The following is a 22109-nucleotide window of genomic DNA, read 5'->3' as shown; positions in this document are numbered from 1 at the left end:
CAGTATCACATTAGGATATTAATAATTATGTTCATGGGTAATTGGACACTTGACTGACCAGCAGTTTAATGAGCAGGTGAGATCCGTTGCTCCATTATTCCATGACAAACTAAGCAGATAAAAGATCTGAAATTGAAGTGCTGAACATTTAGTAGAAGTCTTAATATCAGGTCCATAGTGATTTCAGTCGAAGTGAAGGAGACAACATTAGCTGAAAACCAAAATAAACCTTTCAGGGACAGAGAGAGAAAACGTAGGAGTGCCCAAATCAACAATCTGGCACAGAGAAGGAATGCAGTGACCAACTCAGCAACACCAAAAGGTGTGAAAGACTATAAGACAACTAAAAGTGATGATCACAGAATTATTTCCATCTAACCAAGTCATGTACACTCTCAAAGAGGTAGGTGTTTCATTTTAATAGTCCACATTTAAGAAAGAGATTGTTTAGAGCAAGGTGCAAACCCAAGACCAGGAAGGACAGATTAAACTTAGTGAAGAGCCTGAACAGTTCTGAAAAAAATATATATGGGCAGATGAAACTAAAATTCCCTTTTCCCAAAAAGATGGGAAGAGAAAAGTGTGAAGAAGGACAAAAACAGCTCATGATCCAAAGCATATCACATTATCTGTCAAACATGGTAGAGTCAGTATTATGGTATGGCTCCCAATGGAACCAGCCACCTCTGTTTATTAATGATGTGACTGCTAATAGAAATAGTAGAGGAATTATAAAGTGTAAAGGGCTGTCCAGACAGATTTTGCTAAACTAATCAGATACTGTTTCACAGGGCAAATGGATAATGACCCAAAAGCATAATGCAAAAGAAACCCAAGGGTTTCTCATGGCAAAGAAATGGGATGTTCTTCAATGCCCAGGCCAGTCATTTGATGTTGGCCCAATAGACCATGCTTTTTAATTACTGAAGACAAAAATGAAGCCAGAAACAAAAAGCATCTGAATGTGTATGAAACAAAGGCCGGAAAAACTGATTATTTTGCTTACGTAATCAGTAATTAGTGAATTTGTAGTTAAATTCATTCAACTTTGGGCTCAGTTTTTGTTTTCTTGTGAATTTCTGTTGTCTCTTAGTCCTTAGCTAGCCACCTTAATACTGAAAAAATACAATCTTGTTTGCTTGTGTAACAGTTTTCATGCTCACTAGATCCTATCAGGTCCTAGACTGGGTGAAGCGCAGAGATATTGCAACACAAGTAATTAAAAGCCAAGACTCTCTACAGAGTGATTCCAGAACCAGTTCGGATTGGGATTTGTACTTTTAATATTGGGCTTAAAACTTTCCTTTCTGATATACGATTAAAGTTAGAGCTACATTAGATGACCCTGAACATTTGTTTAGATATGCTGCTATAGGCTGAGGCTGCTGGGAGGGGGCTCGTGGTATAGAACCGAGTTTTACAAAACTGTTACTGGAGAAAAACAATGGGTAGTTGGAAAAGCTTTGGTTTGTTAAACAAGTTCATAAATCTGTGTAGTTATAGGTGGAGATTTGCATACTAAAATAAACCCACTTTTAAATGTCTTTACACTAGGATCAGACACTCAACACAGATGTAGCATTTTTATTTTTATTGCTAAGAATCTCACACGACCATGGTTTCTTTTCACAGTGATTTCAGCATTAATCAACTGACTCCATTTCCAAATCTCTCTGTTGTTGGTATCCATCCTCGTGGACTTCCTGGTGTTCGCTCTGCTCTATGTGGTTCTCCTCTGGCTCCTTGGTGGGTTCATGTGATTGACTTGTGCCTGTTTCTGTAGGGGCAATGTGAGAGATTGTGAAAGAACTGGCGACCTCTTTCAGAAGGGCTTGTTCAGCCTTCAGTTTAGCCAGTTCCTCGGTGAGCGGACTTGTGAGCGTTGGTGTCCCGGTAGGGGCAGGTGCTGCAGTATTCTGGATGGGCTGATTCTCATTTGGGTCTTCAGGTGTCTTCTCAGAGCCCCCCTTCTCTGATGGATCAGCAGACTTGTCCTCCGGTTGACTGCCAGCTCCATGCACCTTTGCATATAGACTCTTCCTTTCTTCCTGCAAAGCCCTGCACAGATTCTCAAGCTTCTGGTTTTTGATGGTGAGAAGCTCAAACTCCTTTTCCTTGATTGCTTTCTGTAAAAAATATTTTTAACATATTGTATAAAATTTCATATGGTGAACTGAATTTTTTCCCAGGTGGGTCATATTTTTTAAAATATATCTATATATGAGGGTATTAATGACTTAAAACAACAACAAAAAATTCTTACATCTGCCACCATGTCAATAAGATTCTTATTGCAGCCATCAAAGCGAGTCTTCCATGACTGGCACTCTTTCTCCAGCTTTTTCATTTTCTTGGCCATCTGCACAACAACAACAAAAAAAATCATGTTATGCTGCAGACAATCAAAGTATCTTCTAAAAATAGCTGCAACTGAGCAAGTGTAGGATTATAAGGTTTGTCAGTTTTTGAAGTGTTACTGAAAGGCTCATGGGATTCTTTCCTCTCATTTGTATTTTTGTCATCTTTGTCATCATCTTTTTGCAGAAAAACTCAATAATTTAATCTCCTGAAGCCGACTTCAAATATTCTGTAAAACCAAACTTACTTTGTCCATGTCCTGTTTGAAGCTGCTGTAGACACTGTTACTCTTTGATACCGTGCCCTGGAATTCATCAAACTTCTTGGAGTACATATCAAGCTGAGGAAGAATGGTAACAAAACATTATACTTTTCTCCAGGGAGGTAGAAAAATGATCCAATTTTGCCCATGATGCCCTGATACCATACCTGGGCCTTAATATCGATCTCTTGCTCCTTCATGACCTTCACTTGCAGTTTATATTCTGCTGCCTGTTTCAGCAGCTGTGTGATTTTGAAATGGTATAGAAAAATGAGCATAAGGGGATTATTACAACAAATCTTTTATTAAAATGCACAACGAAAAAACGTACAAGGTCTTTTTCCAGCTTATGCTTCTCCTCTGCTTCCTTCAGCAGCATGTTTGCCTGCGCGAGTTTGGTTTCCAGCAGCTTTTCTTTCAGGTCTCTGTGCTTGAAAACCTTTTCCAGGTTCTGGAAGACATTCAGGTGGATTTATGAGTCGTTTTCACAGAGAAAGCTGTTTCATTTCTTGCTCTGGGAGCCTTTGGCTACATAAAACTGAAATAGTGTAACTAATAAATGTAAGACCTGGGAGAAATCTGCAAATAATTCATGGGCACAGATGTGAGAAGGTTTACACAAGTACAGTTTATCCAGTTTTAATAATGCATGTAGACTGGGAGTACAAATTGGCTTTGCTGTTATGTTATGCGAGTGTCCGTGTGTGTTCACAGTGTAGCAGGATCCATACCGCCTCTCGCTGGTCGTATTGTGAAATGAGTCCCTTCAGTTTTTCTGCAAGAGCGCTGTTCTCCTGACACAGTTTGGTGTTGCGGCTGCTGTGTTCCTCAATTTGGGCCTGAATCTCACTGAGCGTGCCCTGGAAATGGGTGGTGATCTCTTTCCTCTTTAGGTCATCCTCTCTGCACCTCTGCAGGGTCTCCTCCTGCGATTCAGGCATGGGTGTTAGCTTTAAAACCTGCACTGCAAGATGCATATAAATGCTCAACCGTTTTGTTTGTCTTGTGCGCCACCACTGACTTATATAATTTGCGGTTGCTCCAACTAGCAGCCATACAGGAAGCTCATGAAGGAACTGTATCACTGTACAAGAGGAAGAATCCATGATGTTAAACTTATAAAAGAGAGAATGCAAACCCTTTCAGCTGAACTGCAGTGTTGTCTGCACAGTTCTTATGGTTGTTATAAAGGTGATAGTTGCTAAAGCATCAAAAAGCTCTGAAACTGAGCAACTCACAACAAAACAATCTTGACTAAAAGCGCTACACTGCAAGCAAAAACATGCATAATTGATCAGGGAGTTAACTATCGCTTTAAAATAAAGTTCTGCTGTTTTGAACAACACTTGGCTTCACAACAGGAGTTGTGAGGGTGGCAGTGGAATAGGTCAAACTTTGAGCTTTGACATGGCGGCAGATTTTCAGTGTCAGCTGATGTCATATCCTGTAGAGCAAAAAGTATGCTAGGACCACCTGGCACCATAGCTCAACAACAAATGGCGATTTCGGCATCTCTGATTAGACACTGTTCAAGCAGTGATGTCTGGAGTTGAGCTACCTTTAAAGTCTTGTTATGTCTTTGCAGCTCTCTGCAGAGCCCCTCCAGTTTGCTGCGAGCCAGCACTGCACGGCTGTGCTCGCCCTGCAGCTGGTCCTTCTCCTTCATCACTTGGAGAAGCTTCTTCTGGAGAACTTTCATCTGCTTCTGATCACTGCGATGCTCCTCCAGCTGCAAAAGCACACACACAGTGCCCCATAATAGTGAATATATCTTTTCTCTGGAAACAAACCATAGCTTTGATGAGAGCTACTATATATTTTCTTTTTTTGCTCTCTTCACCTTTGTTTTATCCACTCACCAGCTCGGCATGCTTCTTGATGATGGCCTGCAGTTTCTCATCCGGAGAATCGAGTTTGTTCAGACTTTGCATCAACAGCATAGCTTCCTTCCCTGAGCAGCCATACAGAATTTAACCTTAAAAATCAATCATTGCCATAAAGCCAGTTTTAAATAGACTGACACAGAAATTATTGTTGGATGATTTTCTGGGACTTCAAGAACTCTGCTGGTCCATCTTGTGAAAAATCATCTTGGCAGCTGAATGACACAAACTATAAAAGGCATTTGGAAATACTATTTTACCTCCCTCTCTGTTGCAGATGGATGCACTTACACGCGTTACGGCTCTGCTATCACACAACTATCACTTTCAGTACAACCTGGATTTTTGCTGACTTCACTGAATAAAACCCGCCTCAGATAAAATCAATAAAACTGTTTTTTGTTGTTTGTTTTTTCAAAACCACACACAACACCTAGATTTTTCAGCATCTTCTTCTCCATTTTCTGGTCCTTGCGGGTCTCTGCCTCTTTGACGGCTGTGACCTCCTCCGTGTCCTCTGGCTCAGCTGGAATCTCAGCAGCCTGGTAGGTGCTAATGATGTCCTCCAGCTGTTGGCCCAGGTCCTCTGTCAGGTCAATGTGGTGATCCTCGGCTGGCGATGCTTCAGGACCCGTGGGTGAGGGTTTACTCTCCTGACAAGCCTCCATTTTTCTGAGGTAGTTCCAAAAGGGAGATGGTTGGTTCTGTAATGGAATCCGTACATGTGTAAGAGGCTAAGGATTAGGCTTAGGATAAACTCATGTTTTCCTGTTTAGTGAAGTAGTAAACATGGAGAAAAGCAAAGTCATGCTGAGTGTCCATTTTGGTCCTAGTTATTCCAGCTTTGCTATTTGAAGCTTAATTTTACTGATTAATCAATCAGAAATCTGATTAACTCAAATCAGATCTGAGAATTTCCAGCACAGACCTTCATCTCTGCAGAACTTTCTGTCATAGTAAAAAAAAGCACAGGTCTTTACAATGATGTCATAAATGACTTTTCCATTCATGTTCTCCAGTACAGCAACACAGCGTTATGGTTAACTATTAAGAAAAGGAGAAGTAAGATAAATATTCACACCTGATTTTCATACAGAGACAGTAAGTAAATGTCTTTCAGTGAATTGGCTGACCCAACACATCAACAGATTATTATTTTTTGTAAATAGACACACATAAAACTCTGTAACCCTGCTGTAAAGGCTCAGCAGAAAAATAGACTCAAACTTCTACACTACCATCAAGTTCTTCTTTGGACATTGGCTGCTTTTTTGTTCATTGGGTTGTTTGTCAGGCAACTTAAAACTGACCCAAGAATCATTTAAGTATAAGAAAGACTCAAGGGGTGAACAAATGTGTTTACATATACTGTAATAAACAACTTTGCACAGATCGATTTTAATTTGTATCTTTAGGCCCTTTGTTACTAGCACCCTGTCACAAAACCACGTAATTTGTTTTCATTTCTTACGTCGAATCTATTTTTAAAAAAGCCAAAGATAACACAATAATTTGACAATAAGCTTTACACCACTAAGGTGATTGATAAAGAGCTGTTAGCTGAAAGCATATCTCAGCATGCCGAGTAGTTTTTACTTAAAATTCTGAGTAAACTGGACAGGTGGAGGACAAAAGAAGTGCTAGGCCTACAAAAATATCTCCAGGAGAGTCATTTTCTTAGAAATAGGAAAACGTCCAGCAAAGACCTGACACAGGACCTGAGAGATGTATGTAGACCTTCATTTGATGCATTTGCATCCTTCAATGAGGATGGAGAACAATTCCAGAGGAGTAGTTAAAGAAACTAAGAGTTCAGACTCCTGCCGAAGAATAATGGTACAAACGTTGTTTTTAATTATTTGTTTCCGTGTATCTTGACACGTTTCAGTAAATCAACGCACTCATTTTTTGCAAAACAAAGAAATGAATAGTGGCCCAAGTTTTTCTTGGTTTTGAGACCATCTTATATTTACTGTTAAGACAGGCAGACATTGGAAAATCTGCCATTTTTACAACAAAAACAATAATCACTTAAAGTAATACTAAAGCTCATTAGTGAATAATAAATATAATCCCCTATCGAGTGCTTGCGTTTGTCTTGCGTTGTACGGGCTTGCAGCCAGAGCCTGTTTATGTGCATAAAATTAGTGCAGCCTTCACGCTGCCTGTGCTTTCACAAGCTGAGCACATGGCACCTGTTCCAGATCCACAGGCTATTTTAAGAACTTCTTAATATGGGCACGTTATTTATTTATTTCTTATCCACTCTTATTGATGTCAGTGGTTGTGCGCAGTAAAGTTGTGTTTTTCAACTATTAATATTCAATAAAAACACAAATGTTACATAAGCAACCCCGTCGGCACGCAGTATATTTCTAGGAGGTTAAAGTTACCTTTAAAACAGTGTATGTAACACTGTGGCTTTAGTGAGCCATTACTTTAACATAAGTATTACTAAATGCATTCACAGACTAGACTAGCCTCACTGCCGTCAAGAGCTTCTCGCCTCTAACAAACTTGGCAAAGACTGCATCCATCAAATTCAGAGAGGCACTCATTAGTATGTTAAAGAAGACGTTTTGAAAACCATCCCAAGCACAAGAGTTAATCTTTTAAACTATTAAAGTCTAAATATCCCTGAAGAAGCAGGGCAAGGAGCAAACAGGGTCTTACCAGGACCAAGGGCCAGAGGGAGAAAAGGAAGAGTGTCGAGGGGCTTGGACAGGCTGCCACCAGCTACAACAGCTGTGATAAGACCACCTCAAAATAAACCAGAGGAGCACAGCTCACTCTGAACAGAGAGAGGGAGTACAGAGATACTCCAGAGCACACCTCTATTAAAAACAACCCACGGGCCTCCTCTGATTGTAATCTTAGTGGGAATTTACCCCAAGAAGCACCTGTGTTCACGCTAACAACGTATGAATGCAATAAATCTTCTGGTAAAATCTTTAGCAGCCATTTTATGTGGTGTCTTTGAACCAATGCAGCACTCGTTTTATTTTAGGCAAGGTTGCTGTTAACAGCCATATAATTATTCTAACAAATGGGCCTGACAAGCCTGGTGACTGAGCAGGAGACAGGGGGAAAAAAAACCCTGATGTGTCTCTGTGATTGGCCAGAATTAGAACAGACCTCCTCCCCCGACCCAGAGAAGAGTGGCCGAAAAAATGTGATTTGCTCATTTCCTCGCTTATACATGCTTCACACATGCAGTAAAGTGCACTGCAAACGCTGCTGATACACAACAAAGTGTGTGCGAATGTGGTTCAATATTAGTCACAAGGTGAGAGCTATTTTTGGAAGCGTTCATTTATTTTTCCTCTCCCGTGTTATGACTGCAGTAATAATTTTTCACCAGAGGATGTCACTGGTTGGAGATTCTCCAATTTTTCACTGTACCCTGAAGATAAAATGTGAGCGATTTCATCTGAAAACCTTCTCGTGCGAGCTCTAATTTAAACAGCGGTGAATAATGCAGGAGCAAAGGTACGGAAGCCGTGAAATAAGCTGCGACACACATTTTTGGGTTAGAATTATATTCTTTTAAAACAATTTTGAATTTAATCTGAAAAAGTAGAGCACCAAACAATAAATTCCTCATAGCATAAAAGAGGCACTCCGTCCTGACTAGCCAGATTTGATGCAAATAGCTAAACAACAGATTGGCTACTGAGGTTGTTTTTTCCCCCCTCGAAAAAATCTTAGCTTAGAGGTAAAATGATTTGTCCTCTGTGTGTTTTACAGGATTTCCATAGACATGAGAGGCACAATGCAGTTCAGTATATATGAATACACAATTTTAAAAAAACACAAACACAATCTGAATACATAATGTATGCAAAAGCAAATAAAAGGCTTCACTTTCCCTTCACATTTTATGAGCTATCTGCACAACAAATGAAAATACACAACCATGAAATCAAAGCTACATACACCTTCAGAAAGGAAAACACAAAATTAAAGCAGTGCACCTATAAATCTTTTATGTAAACATGAGTGAACAAAGTGTTGTTGTGTTTTTAAATTTTGAAATCTCAAAAACGGATAATCACTTAAAGATGTGAGTACATTTTTTTTAAAAAGATGAGACACGCTGTGTTAGCAATCAGCCTCATTAAATCTCTGCCATTACATCAGCTGCAGACATTTTACCTCTTAAAGAGATATAAACAATCCACATAAAAAGTTTTCAGAATTCAACACTGCAAAAATAGTTTAAATCATAAAAATACACATATATATATATACAGAGAAGAAGTAATGCATTTGGTGAATGATTACTTACATTGTGAGCTGAAGCACAGTAATAGTCATGCTTTTAACGTCATTACTTATATTGATTCATCCAGTTACACTTGAAATGCAAGAAAATGTACTATTGACTGATCATTGTAGCCCCTTGGATTCGTGTGCAACGTGTTTTACACAATGAGAAAAGAAAAAAACAACTGGAATGTGTCAAAAATCACAAGAGAACAAACTGTGTTTTACTCCCCCATTTCCTCCACTGACCGAGTCAGTTAAAACATCAAAGGTAAAAGGATGAAAGTGCATCTTGAAAACTCATAAAATGCTCATGGTCATCTGTATAAGCAAGAAAAAAAACTGTAGACGACATGAGATCAAAAGCAATGCCAGCGTAGCTCACTGCATAACTGCATCACTGCTGCATAAGTACAGATATACCATATAAATAGTAGTCAAATATTTACCAGTATCAATAAGTGCTTACGTTCTAATATATAAATACATCTTACAGTATTCATAATTACATAATTACCTCCTCTATTGTTGTGCAATAGCAAATCCCATGCATTTTTACCAAGATAAAAACCACAACATTAAGAAAATTTGCAACATAGGAAACTTTTTTTTGTTTCTTTTAAGCTTGTTTCACATAAATAAAGCTGCGTCCGTCTGTCAACAGAGCCGACGGGGCAAGAAAGAAAAAGCTGTCCTCTGAGCAAAATAAAGAGTACCTCGACCGCTTTCCGTAGTTCTCGCTCTGATAAAGAAATGAAGAAACGCAAAATAAAGGCACAGACCCTCGCTGCTTGATCAGAAGCACCAAACTGCACAAGAAGCATCTACTTAAAATTTGGTCAGACTGTTTCATAATACACATACTTTTCCCCTTATAAATAGTCTTTATTTACTGCACTACTGCATCACACCTTGATATGATTACATAAACAACAGTCTATTTTCAAAGTACACACAGTAAAATACACTGTTTGTATGTATCTAAGAAGGAGTATATGTTAAGGACATTTGTACAGAATTCATAAATATAATTTATGTGCAATTGTACGCAAACTACTATGTCAGACAAAGGCATATTAGCAGAATATCTTTCCATATTGCACCTGAACCCATTAATGATTCTCCACCTTGCAAAACACGCTGCTGCTCGTCCAAGTTTTCAAAAAAGCATCTGAAGAGTAGAGCTCATCAGATGCGGTGGCTTTCTTCTCCACTGAAAAGATATGACCTCCACTCATATTATCCAATTAAGAAGATGTCTCGGGTATGTGCAAGACCAGAGGAAGTGTTACTATATTGCCTCTAATGGGATAAAGATGAGGTCATGTGCCTAAAGGGCAGAAGGTGACAAGGTCGCAGGTGTAGCAAGGAGGTGTCTTTTCCTTGATCAACCCGAGAAAACAGACAATGGCGGTTCTAATGAGGGTCTTCTGTGGTAATCTTTAGCGAGGCGATGGCTTTCAAGCAGGTCTGTACATTCTCCTCTTGTCTGCTGTCTCCAACTTCAGGGTCGAGGCTTTTCTCCTGAGCGGCCTCGTGGCAGGACAGCTGGCCGTGGCCTCTGATGTCCTCTCCTTCTGTCTCAGGACTGAGGACAGATCCCTCCCTGCTGCTGCAACATTGGCCTTCGCTGCTTTGGGGGCTTGGCGCCACAGAGGGGCTGACATCAGTGCTGGAGGAAGGCGGGGAGTGTAATATCTGGAGCCCGCCAACAGGAACAACGGGGAGCAAACTGTGGGCCTGCTGCTGGGAGTGAAGAGGGAGGTGGCTGAGGATGTTCTGATGATGAGAACTGGCAGCACCAGGCAGACTGGAAGCCAAGCTGCTCCTTTGATCCTGGAACGACACATTGGCAGAATTAGCAGCAGTTTCAGCATCGCCAAGATAATTTCTCATGTGAAAATATCTTAGTTAGAAATCATGAAGTAATGTGAATGTTGAAAAATGAAAGCACTCAGAGAAGAAATAGCTTCTCTGCCAACAGAATATTTTACTACTTGTTCTTTCAGTGCAAGAAAAAGAAAATGTATGTGTGCTTTTCTTTTAACTAGTGAAACACAAATAGCTAATTCCATGCTGAAATATACACTGGTTGCTAGGGAAAAATGTGTATTTTTTTTGAGTCGTTGGTGAGTGGTTGCTGGCTCTCGCTAGGTGAAAACAGTCGCAAAAAAGGTGATGCACCAAAAACCTCCCTGTGATTGGTCACTAGCAGATTGCTTTGGCGAAAGTTTGTATTTACAGTTTGAGCCACATTCTTCGCCGCTTCACTGCCGCTTGACAAGTTTTTTGAGAGTTTTGCACCTAAGTTGCCATCTTCCATGCTAATTATGCAAAACCTGCTAACGCTAAAAGCAATCACAAGAAAGTTTGTGGTGTAGCATCATAAGTTTCACACTAGCAACTGCCAGCAACCAGTCGCCAACCATTTGTGGGGTACACAGTTTTCTGAGACAACCGGTCATTACCATTGGGTAACTGACTGCCCTCTTGGCCTGGTTGAATCAGGCTTTTGTAATCAACTTAAAAGCAACTGCCAGCAACGTCCAGCAACAGTTGGGGGATAGCCTGTGTGACTAGGGCATTAGTGGAGAATAGTCTTCACTATTGGGGGCGATCTAGTGGGCGATCGTGGCTCAAGAGTTGGCAGTTCGTCTTGTAATCGGGAGGTTGCCCGTTCGAGCCCCGGCTCGGACAGTCTCGGTCGTTGTGTCCTTGGGCAAGACACTTCACCTACTGCCTACTGGTGATGGCCAGAGGGGCCGAAGGCGCGATATGGCAGCCTCGCTTCTGTCAGTCTGCCCCAGGGCAGCTGTGGCTACAACTGTAGCTTGCCTTCACCAGTGAGTGAATGAATAGTGGAATTGTAAAGTGCTTTGAGGGTCCCGAAAAGCGCTATATAAATGCAATCTATTAATCCAATCCATTACTATTGGTAACAAACGCTAAAGATCAGGGTGCGCTAACTGTAGCAAGTGTCAAATCTGCTGAAAAACTAGTATCCACCATACAATGCCAGGTCATGATAGCACGACATTAGCTAGTCAACAGTTGTGCTTTACAAGCTAAGTATTTACTGACTTGAACTAAATTAATGCAAAAAAAAAAAACTGTCCCAAAAGAAAAAATGGCGATGGACTCAACTCGCCAACTGCTAGCAAGAGTTAGCATGCTTGTTTGCTAAGCTATAATTTTAAACATAGTTACCATTTTAACTGTTCCTAGATTAATATCTTATGTTGTTCGAGTTAGATACACTAGTAGACAAGAATATAACATTTCCAAAAAATTTGTTAAATACAGTGTATGAAAATATTTTTGTTTTTACACCATACATGGTCTATCTACATGTACCCAGATTCATCAAAATTTAACAAAATAATTTTTAGATGCTGTTCTATACACTTGAACAGATTAACAATAAGTCCTTAAAAGCTCTTTGTTTGTGTTACACTTGAACTGGCTGCAGCACACGCTGTGCTACTTACCATCTCCATTTCAAAGGCTCCTTGGTGCTGAGCCATCTCCATCTTTGCTTGGTGTCTGGTTTTGTCACCGCTGCCTTTATGTTGGTGTGAACCTCTGCGTGGTGAAACGGCTCTTAACACAACCCTCTGCCTGCCTCTGACTGAGGATTCCCGCTTTCCAGCAAGCTCTATGCCGGGAGACATGGGCCGTTCAATTGAGACCGGGGAGGGATGCTGGATGGGTGTGAAGCTAGGTGAACCAGGCCTCAGTGGAGAGGTATCCCATCTAGGTGAGGAGCGACCACGTGGCGAAAGCTCCCTCCTTGGGGACGGGTAACGTAGACGTGAAGGGGACGGCTCCCTGATGGGAGACTCCCAGCCAGGAGAGAGTAGACAAGATGAATAAGGGTCAAAAAGGAAGCTGCTGTGATCTGGAGACAGCATGGTCAGAGAGTCTTCATCCACGGATTTCTCTCTCTGGTCGTTTGCAAGAACAGGACGATGATCCAAGCTCGTACGTCTGCCGGAGGGTTGCTGATTGACATCGACTCCGGGCAGAGATGCGAGGGAGCAGCCGTGGATGGCAGCAGTGGCTGTAACTGACAGAGAGGTAACTCCACATGGCTGAGGACTCGTGCTTCTTGAATGTAACTTCGGAGTGGAATCACCCTCGTATTCATCGTCCTCATCGTCATCTTCATCGATTTCATCAGCTTCTTCATCCATGCCGTCGGAGTCCTCGGCGTCTGAGAACTGATGTTTGGTCGTCGCAGCCACCTCTGTCTTGGACTTTTGTTGCATGTCGTCCACTTGAAATGAGAAACACATTAGTTTAGCTGGATTTGCTGCACTGACAGCTGGGCATATCTACATACATCTTACATACATCCCAGTCTTACCATGTTCCTGTATCTCTGTCTCATCCATCGTCACTGACACTCCCAGTTCAAGACACTTCTTCATGTGCGCTTTTGACTTCATGTGTTTAGTTAGGTTTCCTGTAGAAATAAGGCAAATTTGTTGAAATTAAACACAACAGAAACTGAACTTTCATACATTTCAGATGCTTAAAAAAAGTTAATCTAACAGCTTTTTTTTTTATCACTGCTACAGCTACGATAACTCACTACTCTGTAAGAAAAAAAATGCTTACCTTTAGTTTTAAAAGCAAAGTTGCAAACCCTGCAGATATACGGCCGCACATCCGTATGGGTCCTGATATGTTTTTTCAGCATGCTTGGCTTCTTACAGCGAATACCACACTCCTCACATATGTATTTACCCCGGCCTCGACCTCTAACATATACATAGTCTTCATTGGATTTGTACCTGAAAGAGAGAGATTCATTTCTAATAAAGAAATGCACAAAAAGCACAGTCGTAAACTGCAAAAAGAGCGTGGGCCAACAGATACTTCACATACTAGCACTCTAATATATCCGCTGCATATGCAGTCAGCAGAAGTGACAAGTGTAATGGTAAATAATATCTCGACTGACCCTCCTTCAAAGATCTTTATTCGTGTTGGCACAGTCTGGGTTGTGGCAGCCTCCCTCTCTTTCCACTCTTCCTTGGCAGTTTTCACTCTGCAGCTGATGTCTTTCACCTTCTTCCCGTAGGTGACGTCCACCTCTTTGGGCTCCGGTTTCCTCTGCAGCTGAATCAGATGAACAAACATTGTGTTAACATCCTTTTTAAGTGGACACTATATCGACAGTGCAACACGATCCCACCAATATCGTATGTCACACATGGCATTGCACAGCATGTTTTGCAAACATGAACTATGCCACTGCTGGGGAAAAACCCAGCACAGGTAACTCTGATCTTAATGTTAAATGTTATGCTTTTTATCCACTGAGCACAGTGGAGAAAAGTACCAAGATTTGGACTTAATAATTACCTTAATATAATTATAATGTCTGGTATTTTCATCTCCAAGACATATTCTTTTAAATCAAGACCATTTGGCGATTCATAGTTAAATATCATTATCAGCACCAAGCAAATGCTCGTTCCAGGATCTTTCCAAGGAAACCTTCTGTCGGTTGATTAAAGTGTGCAGTTTGCCAAATTCTGGGTATTAAGGTCCTTTCTGCATTTTAAACAGTTATCTTCTCATAATTATTCCTGATTATATCAGTGATTACTGATATAAGATATACAATAAATAAGGCTTTAATTCAATATCTCAACAGGTGTTTAAAACACCAGTATGCTTTTGATCCAAAGACAGGATCGTTTTCTTACCTGTTCCATGGTCTGCCTCCACAGGATGAGTGATGAGACCAGTTTCCCTGTACCAGGCTGGCACATGGCAGCCATGGTGTATATAACCTTGTCTCCCCTCTGTCTGGACTGCAGCAAAGCCAGAGCAGCGCTGGTGCTCACTTCAAGAGGGTTCGGGTTATGGGAACTCACACGCCAGGTGGCGTACACAGATGAAAAAGGGGCGGTGCTGTGAGAGCAGCTCGGTGTGGTGTAATTGAGATAACACCAGCTCACACCTGTCGTCGTGCGAAGACTTGGAAACTGAGATAACAGTCCTGAATGCTCAGAGTCTGACATCAGGATGTCTTGACTGGTTACCAGCTGTGCCACTATATCCATCTGCACTCGTTTCTCCGTGCCAGCTTCTTTCACTTCACTGACTGATATCATGGCGTAAGGAGGCGAGCTTGCATCCAGGGAGCTGCTTTCCATTACTGACTCTGCGCCGTGGTCCGTGGCCTCGGCCTCTTTTTGCTGAAGTGTGATAAATTTACTCCTGCGTGAGTCATTCTGAGCATGAGGTGTTGGTGCACCCTGCATCCCTGACCTGTGCCCCTTCTCTTCACTCAAATTACATTTTCCCAACTCCACCGCACTCAGTTCCTCTACAATCTGCCCAAACATCCTCTCCTCTTTCACACGCTTTTGCTGCTTGACCTCCATGAATAGGTCCAGGCTGCTGGCAGGGGATAGCATCCGTTTGTTTGCGCCACCACTGGAGGCATTAGTGGTTGAGATAGTTCTGGAGGTCAGAGAGAGAGGGATGCCTGTCTTGAGCTTAGCTGAGGACAAATCAAGGGCCTCAACATTGAGGGTGTGTGTTGTAGGTGGTTTTGTATGAGCCGATATGTTATGAGAATCAAGATTCCCAGAAATTCTTGAACTCTGACTCTGAAGGGTGGACGTAGTGGAGCTAACACTGTCATAGTGATTGTCAAAAATCTGCGACACTGAGGTGTATGTGATACTACCGTAGGATGGAACATGAGTCTGAATTCTTACGGGAACCATCAGGCTCGGATGTGCAAGCTGAGGAAATGTACTCCCAGCTGAGAATATTGGCAAAGTCTGCGGCAGGATAGTGGCGGCAGTGAATGAAGGGGAGATGCTGCTGAGATACTGTGGAAACACTTGTGATGGGACTTGTGTTACTTCACTATCCATATTCAGTGACTCCTGCCGCACTAAGTTTCCCCTTCTTCTCTCCTTCACAGAGTTTATGTCCACGTGTCTAACTTTGGATGTTGGAGAAAGACTGCCATAGTCAAATGATATGCTGCGCACCTCTGGGAACTCTTTGCGCAAGTTACACGGCGCCTGCTCTGAGGAGGAGCGTCTCATTTCATGTTGTTGACGCTGGTTGAGCACTGAGAGGGAGTGCCCACTCCCTGGCACAGCTAACAACTCTAATGGTTTGCCAAATTCATCCTGCCTGGCTGGAGAGACCGACTTCAAGCTCTCTTCCCTGTCAAACGATAAGGTGGAGCTGTAAGATAAGTTGCTGTCTTGACTGGGGCTGCGGGACAGGCTAGTGCAGGCGGACTCAAAGCTAGATTCACCAGAGGAGTGCTCAATATCAGCTAAGCGTAGCCTTTTTTTCTTTGGAGGGAGTTTTTCTGGAGGGAATTGTGCTAAAGTTTCACTCCTTTGAGGCCACTGAAACTCCTCCACGTGCTTCTCTGGCTCCTTCACCTGCACCTCAGGAGCTTTTTCTGGACTGTCAGGCTCTACTGTGACTCTAATTTCTGGGACTTGTATGTTAGACTGCCGCACGAGCTTGGGCCCCAATTGAACCGACTCCCTTAATCTACTGTCACTTCGCTCCATCTCATATGATTCAGAGGCCTCCATAGCTTGATATTTGTAAGATTCTGAATGTTCAGAGTAAGGCCTGTTTATTGAGTTTGTGTGCTGGATAACTGATATTACATTCCCTAAGTTTTTTCGAGCAGACACTTCAGGGCACACCGATATGTCCATGTCACACCTGTCCATCTGTGAATGGCCTTTCCGTAAAGCCATAATGCCCAGTGCGCCTTGTTTTACATCATAGTCCTTGCTTGAATCAAACATCTCCTCACACGGTTCATGATGGCCTTCATATTGACCCGACAAATCCTCCTCTTCCCTTTTTTCCTTCCGACGCTTGCGCGTTGCCAGTTCCATCGCATGCCTCTGATGGCTCATACTAGGCACCACAGAAGGGTAGTTTTCCATTTCCAGTCCTGAGGGTGAAATGCCACTCTCACTAATCTTTCCGTGACTGTCAGTGTCAGTATGGCCATCTTGCGCGGATAGTTCGAAAGCGGCTTGCCGCCTGAGTCTCCTCATGCCGCCGGTGCTTGTTCTCTCATCAAACGAGTGACTGCCTCTGAGTGCTTGAGGCATAGTCAGACAGACTGCTGAGGATGTTGGCATTGAGTTGCTTCTGATCAGAGGCCCCACATCAGAGCCAGCATCTAATAGGGGTTCTTTTACCTCTTCCCTTGTGAACGATTTTGTGTTTATTTTGATTGATTCAACTGTGTCTTTTTCTTGGGTGAAAACACGGGAGACGCCTTTCTCTGAGCGTTTGCCGGTATATTCACTCGTGTCTGTGCTACAAGCCGCAAAAGCTGTTGCCTGCTTAGGGCTTGGCCGATAACACTTTCCAAACATAATTTCTTGGTAGGACTTTGCGTTAGTGTTCGGAGGGCCGGTCTGGTGCTCAGCACTCTCAGAGCGAGAGAAGTACCCGGAGTCCGTGCTGCCCTTGCTAGACTGACTTGGGAGGGACAGATTGTGGTCAGAGTCACTGCTTCTTTTTTCAGACAGCCGGAGTGCCAGCCTCTGTTTGATTGTGCAAGATTGAATTGCACGACTAGCCTCGGCAGCAGCAGAAGGTGCATTGATTTCTTGGGGTTGGGATGAACCATCCTGAGCTGACATTGACGTGGCTCCCTTTTTCTGAGCAATGAGATTTAGTACTTTTACAGCAGTGTTATCTGATCCCTCCATTGGAGAGTCCAGCAGCAGCAGCGGGTCATTAAGAGTGTCCTCGTCCGTGTCTGTGCTTTGCTCAGCATCAGAGAACAGCTCTCCTTCCCCTTCAAAAGACCCTTGGTCTGTATTGGCATTGTACGAACCGAGTTCTGAGAATGGCACCGTTCCAGCTTTGACTGAGTGAGCATGAGACTTTCTGTGTTTGTACAAATTACTCTTGGTTTTGAAGGAGAACCCACAGGGAACACATGGGTAGGGTCGTTCCCCTGTGTGCGAGCGAATATGTTTCTTAAGCACGCTGGGTTTGGCACATGCCCTTCCGCAGTAATCGCAAACATACTTCCCAGGCTTTTGTGGTTTCTGTTCCACCTTGCACACCGTTTCTGTAAGTGGATCCATCCCTGAATTTGAACATTGTTGTTGGACTTCAGGTGAGCTGGGGGACTTCCTGTGAGATGTGAGTGCTGGGGACTGTGTAGAAGCTTTCTGTCTGCCACTAGAAAACTGCTTTGTGGACTGTAGTGGGTATGAAGATACCTCATAGTCTGGATGGCTTGTGGACTGGGCTTGAGGGTGCTGATCTTCTAATTGCAGCGATTTCCCTGAGTCAGACATTTCTTTGAAACCACATGTATCTTTGCTCTGAGCTTCTTCTAGTTGTTGGTGCCACCCTTTGGCTTCCAATTCGACTGGTGGTCTCCGCCTACTCTGTGCAACCTCCGATGTGCATTTTTTCTGTGCAGCATTTCTGTCCTGACCCTCAGTGGAGCTTTTTACCCCTGCAGTAGTTTCAAGTGACTCCATGAATCCAGTGTCACTTCCTTTGCGATCGATTTTCAAGGACAATAACTGTTATGTAACTGTAGTAATATTAACATACATGTGAATTGCAGGGAAGGGTCATCTGAAAGAAATAAGAAAGAGTCGTTAGGATGCAATAACATGAACTAGGACCACATAAATATGCAAGAAGATTATCGTGACAAAATAAATGAGGCAGGAAAGTCTGCGTGTGTGTGTGTGTGTGTGTGTGTGTGTGTGTGTGTGTGTGTGTGTGTGTGTGTGTGTGTGTGTGTGTCTGCGCTTGAAATTGAGAGCTATTCAAGGCTGTTTCCCAAAAGTCCTCCTAATAAAACTGGAGTATAAAATTCATAATGAGCTCCATCACAGCAGGAATGGAAAAGCTGGGTCTCTTTACCAAGGTAAACCCTGGCACCTAATTTTCTGAAGCTCTGTGAATGTGCATATGAAGAGGTATTTAACTCTTTACCCCTTGAAAGCCTACTAGGAGTAACCCTTGAAGGTCCCTTCAGACCTGAGTGGTTTCTGTCATATTTCAGGCCTCCTTATGGAACAAAATCACTGGGTGAGTGAAGGTGGTCTCTGCCCATGTATCTACCAAACCCCGAATTTACTGATATATACTGAAGTGTCAAAACTGATCATTAAGGGCACAGGTGAGGTTGTCAAATGATGTCCTCATGGGGAAACAAGCCAGTACCGTAATGTGGAATGTCACTTTTATTCAAACATTTATGCACCGGATCACCATCACCCCAACCCGAGTTAGAGGTAGTGTTCGGCTTTTGATCAAATTTTAATCTTTTTGGAAAAATTTAAAAAATAACTGCAATGTATAAAAATTAATCTGAAAGGTAACATGATCTAGTTTGTAAAAATTCATCTATTTGTATGGCTCATAACACAAGCTAACCCTACTGTATAGGTTGCCACTGGGTGTTACAACAGGTCAAAGGGAATTAATAAATTCAGTTTTAAACTCACATGTTCAGCCGTGGTCGACGTTATTGGCAATTATGGGAATAAAAACTGAACCAGACAGAAGACAAGGCTGTTATTGGAAGTAAGCATTTTTTGAAGTCTGGTATGTGTGCTGAAGCATGCCAGTCGATAGTCTTAAATCAATGGCAATGAAGTGTAATGAGCCCGCCTGCACCTTTAAAGCCTTTTATCTAAATCCAGTATCATTTCATATCGCCTCCAGTAGGATTCAAACCTTCCAACCTATCTGAGTCACTAGTGTCCCTCTCCACAGTGAGCTGCACAGGACCACACTCTTCACTGTAGGTAAACATGCAGGACTCAAGCGAGAAACATCATGATGCCTGTGGCTGAAGTGAACTGGTTACACTTTCACTTCATACCGTGGGGATGGATGGCCATCTGAGGGCACGTCATTTTCATCTTCTCAGTATCAAATGCTGTGTCCTCCCTAACGACGTTATGTAATTTTATCTGGTACAAACCCTCTGAGTTCCCTTTAATTAGGACATCCTTCGACTCTCACTCTCTTTCTCTCACTCCCTTTCTTTCTTTGTTAGCACACCACCACACTGCTCAAGCATAAAAACCAGAGGATATGAATCCAAGGTGACTCTTGAGATGCCGAGAGACGCTCGAAAGCAGCGGTAAAGATGATAATCTACCTTTTGTGTTCTTATCCAAATGCCCATTCCCCTCTTTGAGCTCATCTTTAGGGTCTCTGCTGTCAGACAGATTTGAACGCTTCCTCCACATACAGGAAAAATAATGAAGGCATATGAAGGATGGTGAGGAGGGGAGGAGGTGGAGGGGCAGCTTTGGATTGGAATGATCCATGTTTCAACGGGGAGGTTTAGAGAGGTAAACTAAGCTGGAGGGTGCCTGGGGGGTAACAAAAATTCAGAGGCCTGGTAGGGAGCTCCCTTTCAAGGTCGATCTGACCTCATTGCTTAGTTTCCATCCTCTGTGAGCCACCAGAGGAGGGAAGAGGGGAATATGGGTGCAGAGTGACAATGAGATAAGACCCTCAGAAACAATGCATACCTTTGAACTGAGCACGACAGGGAGGAAACAGAGCCGTCACATTCAGAGTCTCATTGACAAGTCTCTGAGCGCATTCAGACTTTTCCAAAAAAAAAGAGTGGGCCAGCGCACCTTTGAAAGCCAAATTCCTCTCACTCCTGGCAACAAGCGCTAACCTAAACGAAAATATGTGACACAGCAGCAATGACGTGCAACAACAGGAGGCAGGTGGGTGGCAGTAGGTGTGCTTCGGGATGACTGTGGGCTGACTGTGGTACAGTATGTCCGCATGGATGGAGAAACGACTCTGTGGAGACATTTATCTGAACCGCACATTCGCTGGGCACATCCCTTCACACACAAGGGAGCACGGTGAGCTACGGGAGAGCATCGTTATGCCGCTGCATTACATCATTAGGGGCTAAGTTGGCCATTAAAGGGAATAGGGCTTGAAGTCTCACGCTGACAACAAATCCATAAATATCATAAGGAGACGGCTGGCTTTAAAGTACTCTACGACAGCATGCAGAATGAACCAGCAGCTCTCTCACTGTGATCGGAGTGACACACGGCACACACACAGCAGCTGGCATTCACATATCAAATATAATCCTCATACAAACCTGACATTTGAATAGTCCCCTGTCCCATATCGGCAGTCACATGTGACATTCCTCATACTGCATAGTCCGTCTCTCCATTCTCCTCATGTCCGGGTGGCGAAATATGAAAGAAACGAGCGAGGTAAAAGTCCCATCAGTCGCGAAGCTGCTGGCCGACTGGATGTACATTAGAAGATCTATTGATGCGAGCTAGTCACCAGAGAAAATACCCAAGCGTGACGTGCGGACCCAGGCACAAAAATAGCAAAGGGGCCCAGAGAGGGATACACAACAGCCCACGTTTAAGGGCGCTTTTCCTCTCCCTCTCCCTCTCGTCTCTCCGTGCGCTTCGCACACTCCGCACACAAAGTGGGGAGCGGGGCTGTCATGATCCAAAGAGCTAAAGCATCACCCATCCCTCACAGCTCAAATTCATTCAGGTACACATATTCATTAACTATTATTATCTATGTAAAATGCGTCGGACAGTCGGTAGGAAGAAATGCAAAAGCGCTCGGCTGAAAGACTCTAATCATATGGTGCAGCGAGCTCTGAATGTACATCTCCTACAGCGTGATCCTATTCAGCGTGTGCATACGGAGAGGAACTCAATGAATGTGGCTGGCTGCGAGGCTGCTGCAAAAATTAGACATGTTCTCTGAATTCTGAGACACCCACAAGCCCCGTTCAGAGCCAGTTCTTTCCGTCACGACAGGATTTGCTTTGTGAATGGAGAGAGTCGTGATGAGGGGTGTCATTAACGAGGCAAAAAAGAAAAAAAAAAACTAGGACAATACTGCAGATTATGTGCAGCTGCGAACCTCATCTTGTGAATCACATGTGCGAGTTTAGTTGGTGCCATTTGGAGCCTTTGCATTAATGCATCAACTCTGCAGTGAATCTTAAAGACTTCCTCTGAGCAAGATTCAGTAAGAATTAGTGACTCTTGGGCTGCATTGTTATAGTCTGAGCTTTAATTTTGCAAAACAAGAGAAGAAAGACTAATTGCTTAATTCTATTAACGTAGCAGTTACAACTACAGTTTAATGTATTTACTGTTTGCACGTAACCCTGTTACACATAAGCCTGTTGCTTATAATTAAATAATTGCCTGTGATATTTCCTGATCAGGTTAGTCCACAAATTTCAGTAAACAAAGGGTTAAAGATTTGAAAATGACTCCAGTATTGGCATATAATGTTACTAGTCACCT

The 22109-nt window shown here is 42.8% G+C and overlaps 2 protein-coding genes across 2 annotated transcripts; both read right to left on the bottom strand.

The window, feature by feature from the left end:
- Positions 1-1619: 1619 nt before the first annotated feature.
- On the bottom strand, positions 1620-7212 carry txlnbb (taxilin beta b). The gene is made up of 10 exons (XM_063499774.1): positions 7177-7212; positions 4937-5207; positions 4480-4571; positions 4179-4349; positions 3352-3546; positions 2952-3071; positions 2788-2862; positions 2606-2698; positions 2264-2359; positions 1620-2126 (listed from the first exon to the last, which is right to left on the bottom strand). Exons 2-10 carry the CDS (start codon positions 5169-5171, stop codon positions 1644-1646), a joined length of 1560 nt encoding a protein of 519 aa, XP_063355844.1. The 5' UTR covers positions 5172-5207; positions 7177-7212; the 3' UTR covers positions 1620-1643.
- An 807-nt stretch (positions 7213-8019) lies between these two features.
- On the bottom strand, positions 8020-21104 carry hivep2b (HIVEP zinc finger 2b). Its single transcript, XM_063497399.1, has 7 exons — positions 20918-21104; positions 14487-18393; positions 13736-13893; positions 13390-13565; positions 13136-13234; positions 12258-13045; positions 8020-10605 (listed from the first exon to the last, which is right to left on the bottom strand). Exons 2-7 carry the CDS (start codon positions 18291-18293, stop codon positions 10186-10188), a joined length of 5448 nt encoding a protein of 1815 aa, XP_063353469.1. The 5' UTR covers positions 18294-18393; positions 20918-21104; the 3' UTR covers positions 8020-10185.
- Positions 21105-22109: the final 1005 nt, after the last annotated feature.

The sequence above is a fragment of the Pelmatolapia mariae genome, linkage group LG16_19 (assembly GCF_036321145.2).
Source record: "Pelmatolapia mariae isolate MD_Pm_ZW linkage group LG16_19, Pm_UMD_F_2, whole genome shotgun sequence".
In the NCBI taxonomy this organism is placed as follows: Eukaryota; Metazoa; Chordata; class Actinopteri; order Cichliformes; family Cichlidae; genus Pelmatolapia; species Pelmatolapia mariae.
The sequence above is the reverse complement of the archived record's forward strand: the minus strand, read 5'-3'. Positions and strand labels throughout refer to the sequence as shown.